The following is a 19,156-nucleotide window of genomic DNA, read 5'->3' as shown; positions in this document are numbered from 1 at the left end:
CTATGCCCCCCAAATCTATCACCCATAAACTCCTTCTTTCCCCACCTTATACAATTCCCCTCTCCCCCCCACCCCCGCCCCTCCTTTTAAAGAACCCTGGCTTTGGATAATGGTGATGATGGCGATGATGATGACATTTCTATGGCATTTTAAGGTTTGTAAAGCATTGCACAAGCGTTATTTCATTTGCTACCACAGTCAGCCTGCTAATCCCTCCGCCTTCACAGAGCGCTAAATAGGCTCTGGCTGAAGTATCTCAGCTTTGTGTAATGTTCCTTTCAAAAATAAACTCAATAAAGTTTTTTTTGTTCTCGTGTGGTATGTGAAGTTTTTTTCCCCTCGTTACCACCCGTAGTGCCGTATTCCGTCCTGCGGGCCGTCGTAAAAGTTTGGTTCTCCTTAGTAACCAACAACGCTGAAGGCATGGCGGCGTTGGTGACGGAGGCTCATGTGCTGAGGGTCCAGGCGCGCGGGGATAGGCGCCCGGCCCAGGAGTTGAGCCAGGCGGTGAGCCGTCTGCTTCCGGGCCTGGAAGCCGAGAGCAAGCTGAGCCGGCGCCGGGCCTTGGAGGGCCTCCAGCGGGAGCTCGAAGGGGCCCCGCTGCCTCCAAGTGCCGACTTCCAGGAGCTTTTCAGCCGCCTGCTCCTGCCGCGGCTGCTCCGCTGCCTGGGAGACCCCGCCGAGAAATGCCGGGCCCTGGCCGTGCATCTCCTCCGCCTGGGCCTGAGCCACGGGGCCCGACCCCAGGACGCGCTCCCGCAGCTCATACCCGCCCTCACGCAGCGCCTGGCCGGCCTGGGCTCAGGGCAGCTGGTGGAGCCGTGCGAGGAGCTGCGTTCTGGCACTCGTGGAGCTGCTGAGCCTCGTGGTCCAGTTGTGCGGCCGCAGCCTGGCCCCCTACCTGGACGAGATGGTGCGCATCCTACAGAGGACCATCGTGGACCCCTTCCCCCGACGTCAAGAGGGAGAGCTGCAAGCTCGCGGGGGACTACGCGCAGAGCATCCCAGGTAACGGGGGAGCCCCTGGCCGCTTCCGCCAGACAAGGTGGAAGAGTTTTCGCTCAAGCGATTTCTCTATTTTTCTTTGCAGATCATTTCCATATGCAGTCGGAATCCTTAATCGCTCCTCTGATGCAAACGATTTCACACCAGCATTCCAAAGTCCGTGTGGCGGTGATTCAGGCCACAGGGTTGGTAATACAGTTTGGCAATGCCAAGTCAGTGGATGATGTTATTTCTCATTTTGCACAAAGACTGTTTGATGATGTCTCCCAGGTAACTTTCTGCCTTTTTTTTTCCCCTTCGTATTCTATACACTTCATTTTTCTAATGATCAGGACACATACTTAGGTGATGGTAACAATTCACTTTATTGGAAAGGAGGATCTATTTTACAGGTATTGAACTGGACAGTCAGGCGGCTCTCTCCTTCACAAGATAATCCTCAATAAATTGGAAAAAAATAGAAGATAATTGTTCTTCAGAGTCTCTAGGACCCTATAGAGCAGGAGTTCTTAACCTTTTTTTATATCATGGATCCCTTTGACAGTCTTTCACAGTGTAAGACATTAAATTTTTTTTTTTATTTGGACACATTGAGTTGAAGTGCCCGAGGATGCTAGTTTGAAATCCAGTAGGCAATTGGTAATGAGGGACTGGGAGCTCAGGACAGAAACTTGGGATGGATTTAGGAATTTGGAAGTCATCTGTATAGAAACAGTAGTTGGACACCTGAGAACTGATGAGATCATCAAGAGAGATTTAGAGAAGAAGAGGACCCAAGAGAACTCTGTAGGGTGCCCTCCCACATGTATGGGGTGACATTTAGATGATAACCCGGAAAGGAGACTGAAAAACCATTAGTACAGTGAGGAGTATACAAGAAGAGGGCAGTTCCAGAACAACCCAGGGAGTAGAAGAGTATCTAGGAGGTGGGGTTGTCAGTGATGTCAGTGGCCAATAAAGATAGGACTGAGAAGAGGACATTGGATTTGGTATTCGTTGTTGTTCTGAGAGAAGTGATATTAATAACCAATCTATTGGGGAGATCCAGAGTTCTCCCCCTTCTTCCAAAAATCACTATTTTAAAAGTTCAGTCTCTTGAAGGACATTGCCTGATAATGAGATTAGGATTAATATTCTTATTAAAGACCGCACCCTGGTGGAAGCTATTGTGTTCTACTGTGGCAGTGGTGTATACATTGTGGCTGGGTTTACCTTCTTTGAATAGATAGCACAACGCTGTGGTAGTCTGGTATAAAAATAGTTTCTCTGTCCAAAGGTGACTTGATGTCACTCTTAGCCATCATTTTAGTATATCTCACATTCCATTGTGTTATATAAACTGTGAGCCCACCCACCATGATGTCTTTGGCCTAAGAAAGAAGGCCCAGTTGCATCCTTTTATTAATTACTTACTGGCCTTAATAGAATGATTAAATTACCCAGAAACTGTCTCTTGAACCTTTTTAATTGTCACAGTTCAGTTGCCTTTGACCTCATTGGAATTTCTTAGAGTGGTTTCCTGCTCCAGCCCATTTTACAGATTGAAGAAACTGAGTTAAATAGGGTTAAGTGACTTGGCCAGCATTATACAACTAGTGTCTGAGGCCAGATTTGAACTCAGGAAGATGAGTCTTCCTGATTCCAGGTCTGGTACTCTTTCCACTGTGCTACCTGGTTGCCCACAATTTGATACTTAAGATATCACTAATAATCTTGGAGACAGTAGTTTTAGTTGAGTGATGAGGCCAGAAACCATATTAAAAGGAATTGAAGTTAGTGAAAGGAAAAGGAAGTGCATGTAAAATGTATAAACAGATTTGTCTAGAAGTTTAGCTATGAAAGAGAGATGTCTTTTTTTAAAATAATAAACATTTTAGTTTAAAATTTTGAGTTCCAAATTTTATCCCTTCTTCCCTTCCTTTTCTCCCCTGCCTCCCTGAGGTGGTAAGCAATCAGATACAGGTTATACATGTACAATTATGTAAAACATTTACTTATTTGTCATATTGTATAAGAAAACTTGAGTAAAAGAAAAAATGAAAGAAAGTGAAAAAATAGCATGCTTCAGTCTGTTCAGTCAATATCCGTTCTTTCTTTGGAGGTGGATAGTATACTTCATCATTAGTCCTTTGGTATTGTTTTGGATCATGTATTGTTGAGAATAGTTAAGTCATTCATAGTTCTTCATCAAATTGCTGTTTCTGTGTACAGCGTTCTCTTGGTCCTCAATCTTGAAGATTGTAGGATCAAGGGAAAAGATTTTTAAGGATGGGAAGACTTAGGTATGTTTGTAGGGAGTAGGGAAAGTGTTAGTAGATAAGGAGAGATTGAAAATTAGAATGATTGTGGGGGCAAACTAGTAGAGGGGATTTGATAGAATGAATCAAGAATGCAAATATAAAGGGTCTTGGAGAGGAGAAGGACCAGTTTTTTGGAGACTAGATCTGAGGAATGGAAATTGGAGCATGATGTCAAGGTATTTTGAAATAGAGAATAGCGGACACAGTGCCCACGGTAAATAAGGGGATGAAGTGGTGAGGGAAGCTTAAAGAGAGAAGAAAAGGTTAGGAACAGCTCCTCTGAGAAGAATAGGGAAGAAGAATAGAATTGCCTTGCTCCAGTGAAGACTCAGGAAAGATTAGATAGCAAAATTTGTAGTAGATCCAATCAGCACAGTTATGTGACATCCTTCAGCACATTGCTTAGCAGCCTGTGAGGAAAAGCTGAAGAGGCAGATGGGAGGAGTAATCCAAGGCTGGGATTTAGCAAGGCATGAATGAAGACAAGACCAGGTCAGGGATTCTAGAATGGAGGATGATATGTACGTAACTGCACTGGTTAACTATAGGAAGTGAGGAAAATGAAATCTGAATAGGGAGAACAGTGAAAGAGAAATGAGAAGTCATTACTTTAACTGGAATGTTTGGGGAAAAGTGAGAGCAAGATTTGATACTTGCTTCCTTTTTTAAAATCTTTATAGTATTTTCTTTTTTCAAGTTACATGGAAAGATAGTTTTCAACATTTGTTTTTATATGATTTTGAGTTCCAAATTTTTCTCCCTCCCTCCCTTTCTTTCCCCCTCCCCAAGACAGAAAGCAGTCTAATATGATATATATGTACAATCACATTAAATATTTCTGCAGTAGTCATATGAAAAAAGAATCAGAACAAAAAGGAAAAATCTCAAAAAAGAAAAACAGAAAAAGTAGAAGTGGTATGGTTCTGCATTCAGATTCCACAGTTCTTTTTTTCCAAATGTGGAGAGCATTTTCCATTTTGAGTCCTTTGGAATTGTCTTGAATCATTGTATTGCTGAGAGAAGCTAAGTCTATTACAGTTGATCATAGCACAATGTTGCTGTTACTGTGGCACTTGTTTCTTTACATGCATATTGAAACAAATTGGTGGTGGAAGTTCCTTTTTAAAAAAATCTGCCTTTTAGTTTTACTGCCTTAAAACTCTCCCAGATTTTCTTGACAGAAAGTACCAAGTCTGAATTTCAGGAAGAGTAAAACTTTGTCCTACAAAAGCAATGAAACTTGGCCTTTCCTCCCTGCCCCATGCCCCCATTTTCATTTCATTAGAGGGGAAAGAATAAAAAACTGTCTATAAAAAGGTTTTGACCTTGAAAACGTGAGTAGAGTTTTTAGAGTTTATAGCGCCTAAGAGTAGTCTTTGGTTGTATACAACATGGTGATATACTGAATATTCCAGTTATATAATGTAAATGCTAAAAATAAGGATTTCTGAAATTGCTCTCTGTTTTCTGCGTTGGAATAGATACCAAAGGAGATAAACAGAAATTATGAAAACATTTTGGAAGGCATAGTAGATTCAGTTTGTAAAGCATATGAAAACTACCAGGAGGGAACAGTGTAATAGCATCTATGGAAATAATGTTACAAGATTCTGTAACACTTCCAGTATGATGGAAAAGATAGGCCAAAGGAAAAGACAAAGCCAGTGACAACTAGGAAAAATACAACTTGATTTATAGACAGAATCTTTGAGATGACTTCTCATTTAAACTTTTGAACCTAGTTGATGAAAATACTTTGGGACTTATTTGGCAACATAATGATTTATATCCCCAGTATTAAAGGGTGTGTGGAGAAATTGAACTTATTTTATGGCCAAAAATAGGTGGGTTTGCTCTATATGATACTTCTGACACATAATTTAACAATTCACAGTAGATTAGAATTGAAAATGACTTTATATGTAATGGTATATATATCTTTGTACATTTAGTCTCTATACTTTTACACATGTCCTAACTTCTCACCTTCCAATTTGACAAATGAGAAACTGAGGTCTGGAGAGTTTAAGGTGGACCTACTCAAGGCAAATCTCTCACTTGTTCAATAAAAAAGTACTTATAATATAAAAGTACTTATATATAATATAATAATCGAAGACTACATGTTTTAAAAATAGGAAAAACATCTGAGATAAAAATGTCATGAAAATATAAGATTCAAAGAACGCCTTCTCAAGACATAGAAAGGCATGAAGGAATCTAAGTAAATGACATGCTTTTGGAAAATATACTAGCCCTCAGACCATCAGGATTCATTTATTAAATTATTTTTTCCCATTCCTTTCTCACTAATAATATCAGTTGCAGTATTTTGTTTTCTTTAGTAACTAAGTCTTCAAGATGACATAGATTGAAGATATATATGTGCCATTATGCACCACATATATAGTACCATTACCAAAAACCATTCAAGATTACAGCTGTTTTTATCTTTACCCTCTCTTTCCCTACCTCCTTCTATCTACTGTGATGTTTAAAATCTATCTTGTGGTCACATTAAATATAAGCTTCAGCACCAGTCTTTGGGCATTAAACATTTATTAAAGCATACAGGTATTAACATGGAGTTCAGAAAGTTAAGGAAAGGCCTATCTCCAATAGAGTTCTAGCCTGGTTGGGTTCTTCCTCAAGTCCTCCTCCACGAGCCTGCTTTAATCAGGAACTCTTTAGCAAACTGATTGTGGAAGCTTTTTATAGGTCTGGAGCAGAAGCGGTCCTTACATACTGCTTCAAGCTGATTGGTTGGCATCCTCCAAATCCATTAAGGGCTAGCCAGGTGTGATTACAATCCAGTTAACTTTGAAGTAGGCTAATCAGCAGCCAATCACTCTCACTTGATTCAATCAGTTTAGATTAATCTCCAGGTGGGTCTTTGAGTATCTGCTAAAATCCCATTATTTCATCACATTCCCCCCTTTGTTCTTCTAGGAACAGGTGTTCCTTGATGAAACAGTAAAAAATAATTAAGTCTTTGGAAGTCTTTTCTCAGTTCTTTTGTCTTCTTGGAGTGATAAGATGTCATCAGGAGGAAGCTGGATTCTGGTCTGGAAAACGGCTCTGTACTCTGGACTGGAAAGCTGGATTCTCTTCTTTAAACTGTTTCAGTTGCTGGATTTTTTACTAAACTTAGCATAGCATTGTCAATGATCAAATTTAATACAATGAAAGTTCTTAAAAACATGAATTTAGAAGACAAGAATTATGGGGAATCACCGTAAAAGAATAGAGAATGAAGGGATATGAGCATTCCCCACTTGAGCAATATATACAGCCCATGCAGTATGTCAGGCTTAAAATAGGTGTATGGGATATACGTCATGCCACCAAACATATTGGAGGAAACTGAGTCAGGCATAATCAGATGCATGGGATTGAGACGTCCATGCATCAGGCATATTGTAGGGGTATAGAAGCCAGGTGTAGAATGAGATGGGTAGGATGAAAACTTCCAGCCATCTGTGCAGTACCTGGACTTCATAAGTGTCTCCCCTTCTGTGAGAGTTCAATGCCTGCTCTTGTATGTATTCCTCTCATGGGTAAAGGCAATTAATGTCTTAAATGGTAAATTCTCATAATTCAAGTCTCATATGAATTTAAAATTTGAGGATAATAATGCTCGCAAAAAAATGTGAAATGATCACAAAACTGTGAATTTGCTTTGACTCAGAATATAAGTTACAATGTATAATGATTCCAAATAATACTTTTTGTAAAAATAATATCTCTAGAATTAACTTACACTTGTCATGGTAATCAATTTACCAAGGAAATACTTTATATAATTTGATCAAATAATCAGTTGGAAAAACAAAACACAATCTTAAAAGAATGAAAATCTCTATGAAAACAAACTTATACTATTAATTTCAAAATGGAGATACAAAGGCATGAAAAGAATCATTTATGTAACATGGAGTTCAGAAAGTTAAGAAAAGGCCTATCTCCAATGGAGTTCTAGCCTGGTTGGGTTCTTCCTCAAGTCCTCCTCCGAGCCTGCTTTAATCAGGATCTCTTTAGCAAACTGATTGTGGAAGCTTTTTATAGGTCTGGAACAGAGGCGGTCCTTACACACCTGCTCAAGCTGATTGGTTTGGCATCCTCCAAATCCATTAAGGGCTAGCCAGGTGAGATTACAATCTATTAACCTGAAGTGGGCTAATCAGCAGCCAATCACTCTCACTTGATTCAATCAGTTAGATTAACCTCCAGGTGGGTCTTGAGTATCTGCTAAATCCCATTATTTCATCATACTACCAATTTTTAAGATACTTTTGACACTCTAAGAAACATTTTTATGGTGGGTGGTAGGTGAGTTAGGGTTCACTGACCTTTTACTATCAGTGATTTAGACCCTTTCTCACTTTATAGAAGCAGCATATAGTGGACAAAGCAGTGGGTTTAGAGTCAGGAAGACCTGGGTTCAAATCGTTTTTCAGACAATAACTAGCTGTTACCTTGACCCATAGTGACATGCATCTCACAAAGTTCTTGTGAGAATCAACCAATCAGCAAGCATTTATTGAATATCTCCTATGCCCCAGGCACTTTGCTGGTACTAAAAGTACAGAGACAAAAATTTAGCCTTCTCTTCCTGCAGGTAGCTTAAATGATCTCTGGGAAGACAACATGTACTTGTGTGTAACTATTTGCAAAATACAAGGTAATTTTATGAGAGAGAGGCACTAGTGAGGAGAGAGTATATTCTAGGGATGGGGGACAGCCTTTTGCAAAGAACTGATGAGATGGAGTGGTCTGCTTGAGGCCAGTATGTGTGGAGGAGTCAGTCCAGGCTGGCTGGATTGCAGAGGGATACTGTTGATTAATGAGTGAAAAGGCAGGTTAGAGCCAGGTTGTGAAGGGCTTTTTTTTTTTTTTTTTTGCTTGGGGCATTGAAGGTTAAGTGACTTGCCCAGGGTCACACAGCTGGTAAGTGTCAAGTATCTGAGGCTGGATTCGAACTCAGCTACTCCTGAATCCAGGGCCAGTGCTTTATCCACTGTGCCACCTAGCTGCCCCTGTGAAGGGCTTTTAAAGCCAAATTAGAGAAATTCATATTTGACCCCAAAGGCAATTAGAAGGTGCCAGAGTTTATTGAGTAGGGAAATAATATGGTCAGACCTGCACTGTAGGAAAAAATCACTTTAGCAGCCATGTGGAGACCGTAGTAAAATGATGAAAGTTTTTGAGGCAGGGAGAACACTGGGAAGCAAGACTTCAGGTCAGAAGTCCAAGTTAAGAGGTGAGGTGTGTCATATAAAAATTTATGGGGTGCCCTATCTTATGTCCCAAGTTTTAGGAAATTTAGCTGGGGTTTCTAATATATTGCTTACTTATAAATTAGAGGCTTTAGCATCAGTTTGGGGCATTGAGTATTTATTAAAGCATATAAATACTAGTAAAGAGATAGCATGTTCTGAAAGTTAAGATAGGGGAGCTAGTAAAAGCTCCTCTGCTCCCTCCAGCATTTCCAGGCCAAGAGAGCATAAGCTTCCTGTGCTCCGGAGGAGAGGTGGCCCTTCCACACTGCTCAAGCTAATTGGCTAGCATCATTCAAATCTACTGGTTTATTGGACTTGAGGGTGGTCCATCAGCAGAACTTGCTGAGCTCAGAGTTCAAGAACACATCCTCTGAGGCCAGGCTTTCAGGTAGGTGTGGTTTTAATCTCTGATTGTCTCTGTTCACAGTCCAAGGTCCAACTACATTTCCTTTGGAATTCTACTCTGGCTGTCCTTAAGGAAGGTCAGGCAGGCTCTCTGGGTCTCATAGAACCCCATTATTATTTTCTCACAGCGGGCTGGAGCTGGGTGTTGGGAGTGTGAGTCAAGATAAGAGGCTGGTTTTATAAGAGATGTAGTTTAGTATAGGAATAAAATATTTGGCAGCAAATTGATTATGTGGGGTGAGGGAGAGTGAAGAGTTGAAGATGACGTCAAGGTTTGCAAACTTGGGTCACTTTAAGGTACTAGAGGCACTTGACAAATATAGGCAAGTTTGGTAAAGGGTTGAGTTTGTAGGAAACATAATACCTTCTATTTTGATATGTTAAGCTTAGGGTGCCTAGGGGACATCCAGTTTTGAAATGTCTGGTAGGCAACTGAAAATGTGACAGCAAACTAGGGCTGGGTATATATATAGATCTCGGAGTCATCATATAAATGATAATTTAAACCCCAAGAGCAGGCCCTCATCACATCACACTTGGACTTTGGCAGTAGCCTGATGATTGGTCTAGTCTCTTTTTTTTTTAAGTGAGGGTAATTGGGGTTAAGTGACTTGCTCAGGGTCACACCAGCTAGTAAGTGTTAAGTGTCTGAGGCTAGATTTGAACTCAGGTACTCTAACTCCAGGGCCAGTGCTCTCTCCACTGCACCACCTAGCTGACCCATGGTCTAGTCTCTTGTCCACTCCATTCTCCACTCAGCTGTCAAAATGGTCTTACTAAAGTACAGATCTGAACCGTGACATGAACTCAGTAAACTCCACTGGCTCCCTATCATCAAAGGATCAAATATAAATCTTCTGGTATTCCCCTTCATAACATCACCCCCCCCCCCCAAACTCTACATCCCCTCACCTTCCCATGTATTCTGTGATTCCGGTGGCACTAGTCTCCCAGTTCCTTAAACACGGGACACTATCCACCAACTTTGTGCATCTTGCCAGGAATGCTCCCTCTCATCATCCCCATGTCCTTACTCCTTAACGTCCCAGCTAAAAACTTGGTTTTCTACAAGAAGCCATGCCCTATCCCTCTAATTGTACTGCAAGTGCCTTCCCTCTCATGATTATTTCCAATTTATTCTGTCTGTATCTTATTTGCACGTAATTGTATCGTTGCCTTCCCCTTTAGATTGTAAAGCTTCTTGAGAACAGGGACTGTCTTATTACTTTTTGTCTTTATCTCCAGTTCTTAATATAGTCCATTTTATATTGTAAGTTTTCCTTAGGTTATTGGTTGTTTGACTCATTCACAAGGGGAAGTTATCAGAGTTAAAGAAAGAGAGGAAGAATTGGAGATGATATCAAGAGGTATTTGAGATGAAGAGAAGGGGGAAAAGTGGAGCTCACAGCAAATGTCTGTCTTTTTTCATAAAGCATGAGAAGTCCTCAGCTCAGCTTCCTCCCCAGGGGTAATCTTCTGGAGGAGATAAGGGATGGGGGTCAAGGGTACATGTAGAAGGGTTTGACCTTAGTTAGTGAGGAGATGGTATGAGAGGCTTGAAAATATTGGAGAAGGTTGGGGAGTAGCTTCAGTGAGAATTGGCGACAGATCTATTAGAGAGGAGGTAAAAAGACTGCATTGCTCTGAGGGTTTGACTGAGGTTAGATTCACATAAATCAAGGGGCTTGGAGGGAAGGAGCTAGTTTTTGGCCATAGGAAGCAGTATGAGATCAGTAGTAAAGAAGGTAGTTAAATACCCTAGTGGCCAGAGGTATTACTGCATTTCCTAAGGTTAAGGATCATGCTTCCTGGGAACAGTTTGCTTATTATTATTATTATCTATATCAGTGAAGATAGGTGTCCTTATTAAATAAAGATGAAATAGTTGAATGGAAGATGTACATAAAATAGCAGCTCCCCCCCCCCCCTTTTTTTTGGCAGGGCACTTGGGTTAGGTGACTTGCCCAGGGTCACACAGCTAGTGTTTAAGTGGCTGAAGCCTGATTTGAACTCAGGTCCCTCATGAATCCAGGGCCAGTGCTCTATCCACGAGCCACCTAGCTGCCCCTGCAGCTTTCTTATTAAAATTGTTTGGTTCTTTATTTCAACAGAAGCAGACAACAGGTGCTGTTCCATTTGTAAAGATATGAAAAAAGCAACAAGAAATTAATATTTCTGGTTATAGGAATTCTAGCGAACATTTATATCTTAATCATATTATCTACTTGATCGTACTGCTTCCATTGCTGGCCATGCACATATGTTTTCCCAAAATTCAGTTACAGTTACTTTTCCTAAAAGGTTTTGTTTGTTTTTTTCCGTTAACCTGGACTGATTCAAACTTGGGGGATCTTGAATTTCTCTGTTTTAGTAGGGCACACTTTACTTTTCTGTAGCCCCTCTCAGTGTATCTCTATTTTAAAATCTGTGAGAAAATGTTGGCCATTTTGTATAAATTGTTTCATTTAAGTTATTTGGCATGATCTCGTCTGAGCTTGGAAACTAAGCAGAATTGGGCCTGGTTGATCCTGGAATAAGTGACTTCCTTGGGGATGCAGAATATTGTACAGGCTTTGGCTTATAAGAGAGCATGGCAGAAAGCTGTTCCTGGACCTCTCTTCCCTAGAAGCAACATATTTCAGTGGCTAGAGTGCTGGAAGAACAGGGTTCAGCATTTACCTTTGCCACTGACAGCTGTGTGATACTGGTCAAGTCATTGAACCTGGCAGACTAGACCTTTGCTTCCCAATTTGTAAAGTTAAGGGTAATCTCCAAGGCCTCTTATGAGCAGCTAGTTGGGGCAGTGGATGGAGTACTAGACCTGGAATCAGGAAGACCTGAGTTCAAATGTGGCCTTTAACACTTACTGACTGGGTGACCCAGGGCAAGTCACTTCATCCTGTTTGCCTCAGTTTCCTTATCTGCAAAATGAGCTGGAAAAGGAAATGGCAGGTCACTCCAGTGTCTCTGCCAAGAAAACCCCAAATGGGGTCATGAAGAATTGGACATGACTGAAACGACTGAACAACAAGAGGCTCCTTTTCTGATCTGAATCTACAATCATGCCATGATCCTTCTTGGTCCAGAATTTATTTTCCAGTACCTGCAGACAGAAGAGTTTTAGTAGCAATGCAGAAAAAAGTGAGGGCACCTGGTGGCCATAGTAGTGTGTTGAACACATCTCCTCTGAGACTGACTGAAACCAAGAAGACATCCTGAAAGGAGTGAGGCCCAAACCCCGGCCCTGTAGAAATGGAACTTACTCATCATATGAAGTTGGAGAAAGAGAGTAAAGGATAGAAAATAGTTTGATGTGCCCCTAAAGGACTGCAGTTGCTTTGAGATTTTTGGAAGGTGAGATGCTGTATAAATAGGAGCCTCCTTTTAGGTAGAAGGCTGCTTTTTTGGGGGGGAGGGGACAGTGAGGGTTAAGTGACTTGCCCAGGGTCACACAGCTAGTAAGTGTCAAGTATCTGAGGTCCGATTTGAACTCAGGTTCTCCTGAATCCAGGGCCTGTGCTTTATCCACTGTGCTACCTAGCTGCCCCTAAAGCTGCTTTTCTAAGCCAGAAGGGGCATTACATGACTACGTTGTAGGGAAACTTATTGCTGCTATACAAAGAAGGGATACAGTGATTGGTTTATATTTTTTATTATTGCTTATGTAAAGCAGATATCAGAGGTGTCTACTACATTTGTAAATAATACTTAAATTTGGAGTAAGAACATGTTACACAAAAAAGAAAGATACTGCTAGTTCTTAAGCAGTAACACCTGATGAGGCAGGAGCTGCTTTGCCAATTTTCTATATCTGTTTGAATTCATTATAAGAAATTTAAAGGGGCAGCTAGGTGGCACAGTGGATAGAGCACCGGCCCTGGAGTCAGGAGTACCTGAGTTCAAATCTGGCCTCAGACACTTAACACTTACTAGCTGTGTGACCCTGGGCAAGTCACTTAATCCCAATTGCCTCACTAAGAAGAAGGAGGAGGAGGAGGAGGAGAAGAAGGAGAAGAAAAAGAAATAATTAGGGCCGCTAGGTGGCGCAATGGATGAAGCACCAGCCCTGGAGTCAGTCACCCTGGGCAAGTCACTTAACCCTCATTGCCCTGCTGGAAAAAAGAAAAAAAGATTTTAAAATTAGATTTGACAAGTTTTCTGGATGTTGTGTTTGGTAGTATTTTGGCATTTTTTGAATCTCTTTACAAGGCAGTTTTGCTTCGGCTTATTTGGGGCTTTTGTAAAATGTTTAGACTCTGAGCAACACAAGGTTCACAAACTGAAGAGCCACTAAAATGATTGATCATGATAAAGGGAAGGGAATAAGCATTTCTAGAGCAACTACTGTGTGCCAGGCACCATGGTAAACATTATTAATTTATTTTAAAATTTTTCTAATTACATGGTTGATAGATTCAGATAAGAGAAGGGGCCTCTTGTTGTTCAGTTGTTTGTCATGCCAACCCTTCATGTAAAGAACCTTTTTTGAGTTCCAAATTTTCTTCTGCCCTCCCTTCCCTCCACCCTCCGAGGACAGCAAGCAATTTGATGAAAGTTATCCATTACAATCATGTTAAACATATTTCCACATTAGAGAAGAATCAGAACAAAAGGGGGAAAAATGCAAGTAAAAAAGAAGAACAATAACAAAAAAGCAACAACAAAAATGAAAGTAGTATGCTTCAGTCTACATTCTGACTCAGTTCTTTTTCTGAATGTGGAGAGCATTTTCCACCATAAATCTTTTGGCATTGTCTTGGATCATTGTATTGCTGAGAAGAGTTAAGTCTATTACAGTTGATCATTACACCGTGTTGTTCATTACACAGTGTTGTTCATTACACAATGTGGTTGTGAAAATCAAGGGGATGCTCATCAATTGGGGAATTGCTAAACAAGTTGTGGCATATGAATGTAGTGTGATACTATTGCATTGTAAACATTTTTAAAAAAAGGAATATCTCACTTCATCCTCACAAGGACATTGAGAGGCAGGTGCTGTTATGATCCTCATTTCACAGTTGAGGAAACTAAGGCAAACAGATTCAGTAACTTGCCCAGGGCCCCAGAGCTACTTAGTGTCTGAGACTGGATTTGAATTTGAGTCTTTCTGACTCTAGGCCCAGCTCTCTATGCACTGATCCACAAGCTTCCTCTAAAGTTATTCCTATGACATACTGTGTATAAGTACCTTACCAAAACAGGATGGCATTTAAAAAAGTAGATTGATTTTTGTTCCTTACTACCTCTTCAACTTTGGGCAAGTTACATGGCCTTTTAGAGCCTCAGTCCCTCATTCCTGAAAGATAAGGGCTTTGGATTAGATGACCCAGGTTCCCTTCTTTTTTTCTTTTTGTGGGGCAGTGAGGGTTAAGTGACTTGCCCAGGGTCACACAACTAGTGTCAAGTGTCTGAGGCTGGATTTGAACTCAGGTCCTCTTGACTCCAGGGCCAGTGCTTTATCCACTGTGCCACCTAGCTGCCCCCCAGGGTCCCTTCTAACCCTCAGTGTATGATTATATGGTTTTAGAACCATGTACTTGATGCAAATATAGGATATGAATTGACTATCTCCATCCATGCTAGCAAAGGAGAATGTTCTCATGGAGTGCTGACTAGACTGTAGGAATAGCCTTGTTTGCATTAGAAGTGAACATTTTCATGACATCATAATAGCATTCTAGTTGTATTTGGGCTTCTTTAATTCAGAATGATTTTTATCAAAAGAGACCTGCAATGGTAATTGGTTGTCATGTACGCCTGTCATTGACTTGCTTTTTATTTAGGTTTTTTGCATTTTGTATCTCTCCCCCTTCCCCCAGGGCTTGGAGTCTATGTGTAGATATTGTCAGTGACATGAAAGGTTAAGGAGATAGTTTTCTGTTTTGAGCAACTCTCTAAGCAATTGAATTTTTATTTTTATTTTTTTAAACTGAAATGTCATTTTCTGCTTAGGAAAGCTATTACCTGGCAACACAATGTTTATGCTATATGAACAAAAAAATTAAATAAATACCTTTTCATTAAGTTGAATTTGCAAGATTCCTTAGCACACTGGTAAAACCTAGATAGAAAAGATTGACGAGGCTCTCATTAAGGGAGAGAGGGGAGGCCAGATGCCTATAATCCTCCTTTCCCCCTTTTTTTTTCTTCCCAGCTATTTCAGTTCATAAAGTGAGACATTTAAAAATTCTTCTTTACAAATAGATCTACTCTTTCTTGTTTCTAGATGTGAATGCCCATTGTATAGGTACTGATTGCCTTGTTCCTGGACAACTGTGCCAGTTGTCATAATTCAAGTAGAGGCAGAAGCAGAGCCTTGTTCTAACAAGTTTATACAGTATTCTTGAATATTGGCCTCAGGGAGTGTTTGTTGTTGTTGTTGTTTTTTAATCATAAAACTCTAAAGAGCATATTTAAACTCTGCCAGATTGGCACAGTATGAGTCTCTAATTATTCTTCTGAATGCCTTTGCTGTCATTTTCATCAAAGTACTGTATATTCTTACATATGTTTTGGCACTACCTGTGCTGAATTTGGGATTTTTTTTTGGTCATACAGTTGTCATTGACAGCCTTTCTAGTATTATCAGCAAATAGTACTGAATGAACTTTATGTTTGCCATCTTGTCTTGAATAACATTATAAGAAATAAGAATATAGGTTATTGCCTTTTAGCCTTATTAAATCCCAGCAGTTCAATTTGTAGCCTATGTCTCTATGACCTACCTACTGTTGTCAGTAGATGGAATTTAAAAGTATAATTTATAACAATTCTTTAATTAGATTATAGATTTAGAATTTACTTGGAGCCATTTTGGGTTCCTTTTGATTTTCTTCTAGATATATACATTCTTTCCACTGAGAAAAATGCTTTTTAAATGTTTTATTGGCATTAAAAAAAATTGCACTTTTCTTCCCAATAATCCCTTCCCACTTAGGAACTGATTCTGCAACATAGTATAAAAGCAAAACAAATCAATCCATAAACTAAGTACAACATTATATGCGTCATTCTATTCCCAGAGTTTGCTATCTTTCTACTAAGAGCAGGAAGGCATGTTTCACCATCATTTCTGTGGAACCAAGATTAGTCACTGCAGTGACAATAATTTTGGTGCTGTTTGGTTTTTATTTTCCTTTGTGTTATTTTGATCATTATGAAACATTTTTCCTTAAAGCTTTCTTTCTATTTTTAATTGTTAATAAATTCCTGTGTCATTCTATTTTTTCATTGTATGACTTCATGTTTTAGGAGGGATTTAACTACTGAACTAAGGACTAGGAAAACTTGATAGCTACTTGTTTTGCTCCTAGAGAGTAAGCTCTGAGATCAAGGATTATTCATTTTTGTTTCTGAATCTCCAGTGCTTAGTATATAATAGGCCCTTGATAAATGCTTGTTGATTATTTATTCATTCCAAAAAACTATTAACTAAATCATTGTTTAGATTGTGCTTAAACCTAACAATCTCCAACAGATATTTAAATCCCTTAGTATAAAGAAAGTAGGCAGTTAGGCACAGTTAACTTTTTTGGTCTCTTAGGAGTACATTTACATTTAATAATGCCTCAAAGTAGCCTGCTACTAACAACCAAGGTTTTACTTGGGCATTAAGAAGTGAATCCTATGAAGTGCTGTATCTACAAAGTCAGTGTTTCTGAAAATGTAAGAGTCTATTCAAGTACCTGTTTTGAAATGCAAAACCTGAAAATGGTTCCCAAGGTGGGTTCCAGCAAATGTGATGATAGCAGTGGAATTCACCTTCCCAGATGATCAAGAATCAAAGCTGTTCTACTTGATTTTTTTTTCTATTTAGGACCGGTCATATGAAAAGTAGAAGAATTATGAATATGATTAAAGAACCAGAAATCCTTATATTGGGTGGGGGAAAGTCTATATTTGCCTAGTACTGCATTTTAGTGTGTTTAGATCAGCATGCCTGTGTATAAATTCTTGCTAAAATTAATGTTCAGGACTATTTGGAGGGATTGTAAGAGAGTGACTGATAATTTTAAAAAAATGAAAATTTACCTTGCTGTTCTTTTTGAAAGGAATAGAACTCTTCATTTCTTTTATAAATAGGTTCGACAAGCTGTGACTTCTGTTGTTGGAAATTGGCTGTTACATTTGAGAGACAGATATTCATTCTTTCATAAGCTGATTCCTTTGTTATTAAGCAGTTTTGACGATGAAATACCAGAAGTCATGTAAGTAGGATATAATATTGAAGTTTAATGTTAAAATGTCCTCTTTATTAATTTTTAAAAAATATATTACCATATTTTGTGCCCTGCCCTCCTCAGAGAGCTATCCCCTGGAATAGAAGAGAAAGAAAAAAAATTAGCCAACACATCGATCAGGATATGCAATATTACATGCATACCCCACTTCTTCAAGAATGAGTGAAGGGGTATAAAATGTCTTTATTTTCAGTATGCTTTCTGAGAGTGAATTTAAAACAACCTATAAAACTCTTAACATGTTATTTTTGCCATAGGAAGTAGTACTGTTTTCTGGGGGGGTGACAGGATTTTTTCCTATATATTCTAAAATTTTAATTTTTTTGAATTCTGGCTATAAGTCTATTTGAACTTAGTTAGCCTGGTCTTCAGATAATAAACATATAGCCTCTTATTAGGGCCATACCGTGACGGTATTGAATGTTTTATATGTATATGTATGTATGTATGTATGTGTTTATAGTTGTGGTTATATATATATATATATGTATGTATGTATGTATATATATGTATGTATAGCACAGATATAGTTATATATGGTTATATATTATATTGTTATGCTATATATGTCATATTCATATATTTTTAAAGTTTCTGTTTCTATATATATATAGATTACATTAATATAATTATATATAATATTATATATATATTTAAAGTTTGTTTCTGTGTATATATAGATGTGTGTGTATCTATTATGCATATACACACAGAAACGTAAACTTTAAAAATAATTTATAAATATTCCTTTGCTTCAGGTTCACCTATAAGAGACTCCACACTGGTCCATTGGATTTCAACTGTAATAAAATTATGTAACTTCATTCTTTCAACATTTGCTGTAAAAATGTCAGGCAAAAATGTATTTTACATCTTGATTGTACTTTCAGTGCCCCTTCCTTTCACAAATATGTAGTTGCCATTTTTTACTGTTTTTATTTGGATTTATGTTGTAGGGAATTGGCCATCAGCCTCTGGGAGAAGATAGGTCTACAGTGGCAAAAAGAAAATGAAGATGATCTGAAAGATAAGCTTGATTTTCCTTCTCCTCCACCATCCCATTATCCTAAAGGAGGTGAGTGTTATAAAATGGTAATTAGCCAGATTTCCAAAAGGCAATCCATAATTAGTAGTGATCTTTTTTGAATGACAAATGGAGGAAGGGAATAAATACTTATGTAGTGCCCAGAGTCACACTGCTAGAAAATGTCTGAAACTTGATTTGGCGTCAGGGGTCCAGTGCTCTATGTACTGATCTACTCAGTTGTCCAAATGTGGGGCAGACAAGATTTGTTACAGGAAAGGAGTTCTGAGATTTAAGAGAAGTCCTTCAGTGACTAGAGTTATATCACTGTCTGAGTTTAACTTGGAAGGCAATATTATATATCTTAAAACAATTGTTCTTGTCTTAAATTGAAAGTCTTACTCATTTATGGAAATGGGCATATGCCATATCAGCCAAGTAGATTTTCATACTATTTGAAAGAGAGGCAATAGAACCACCAAGTTGGAGTTAAGGAGAAAAATGATTTTTTTGTTCTAAAGAAGTCCTAGAACACTGCCTCTCAGGCAATCTTAAAGTCTTTTTTCCCTCTTGTTTTAAACATGGCAGTTCTAGTTAGGTGTTGGAATCACAAATGATTCTTTACAGCAGATTTCTTGGGAATTCCTGACGTTATCGCCTCTCTGATATTTCTTGAGTTAGATGTTAGGGAAATGTTTATGGTAAATATTGATAAAAAGTTGACCCTTAAACCACAAGTCAGATGATACTCATGATATTCCTGTGTCTTTAGATAGATGCTAAGAACAATTACCTCCCTGTTTCTCTCCTGAGTTTTTTGACTTGTTAATAGATTATGACAATATTATATTTATTTTTTCATTGTAATTAAATACTTTTTTTTTGGTCACGGGGCAATGA

At 39.0% G+C, this 19,156-nt stretch overlaps 1 protein-coding gene across 1 annotated transcript in view; it reads left to right on the top strand.

The window, feature by feature from the left end:
- The first annotated feature begins 380 nt into the window (after nt 1-380).
- DNAAF5 (dynein axonemal assembly factor 5) overlaps nt 381-19,156 on the top strand; it is a 72,858-nt gene continuing 54,082 nt past the window's right edge. Inside the window, 6 exon segments of the mRNA XM_043978530.1 lie at nt 381-837; nt 839-955; nt 957-1,008; nt 1,091-1,275; nt 17,075-17,199; nt 18,189-18,307. Coding sequence (XP_043834465.1) covers nt 424-837; nt 839-955; nt 957-1,008; nt 1,091-1,275; nt 17,075-17,199; nt 18,189-18,307 — 1,012 coding nt within the window. The 5' untranslated portion in view covers nt 381-423.

Source organism: Dromiciops gliroides, chromosome 1 (assembly GCF_019393635.1).
Source record: "Dromiciops gliroides isolate mDroGli1 chromosome 1, mDroGli1.pri, whole genome shotgun sequence".
NCBI lineage: Eukaryota > Metazoa > Chordata > Mammalia > Microbiotheria > Microbiotheriidae > Dromiciops > Dromiciops gliroides.
Note: the sequence above shows the minus strand (reverse complement) of the source record. Positions and strands in the feature narration are given on the sequence as shown.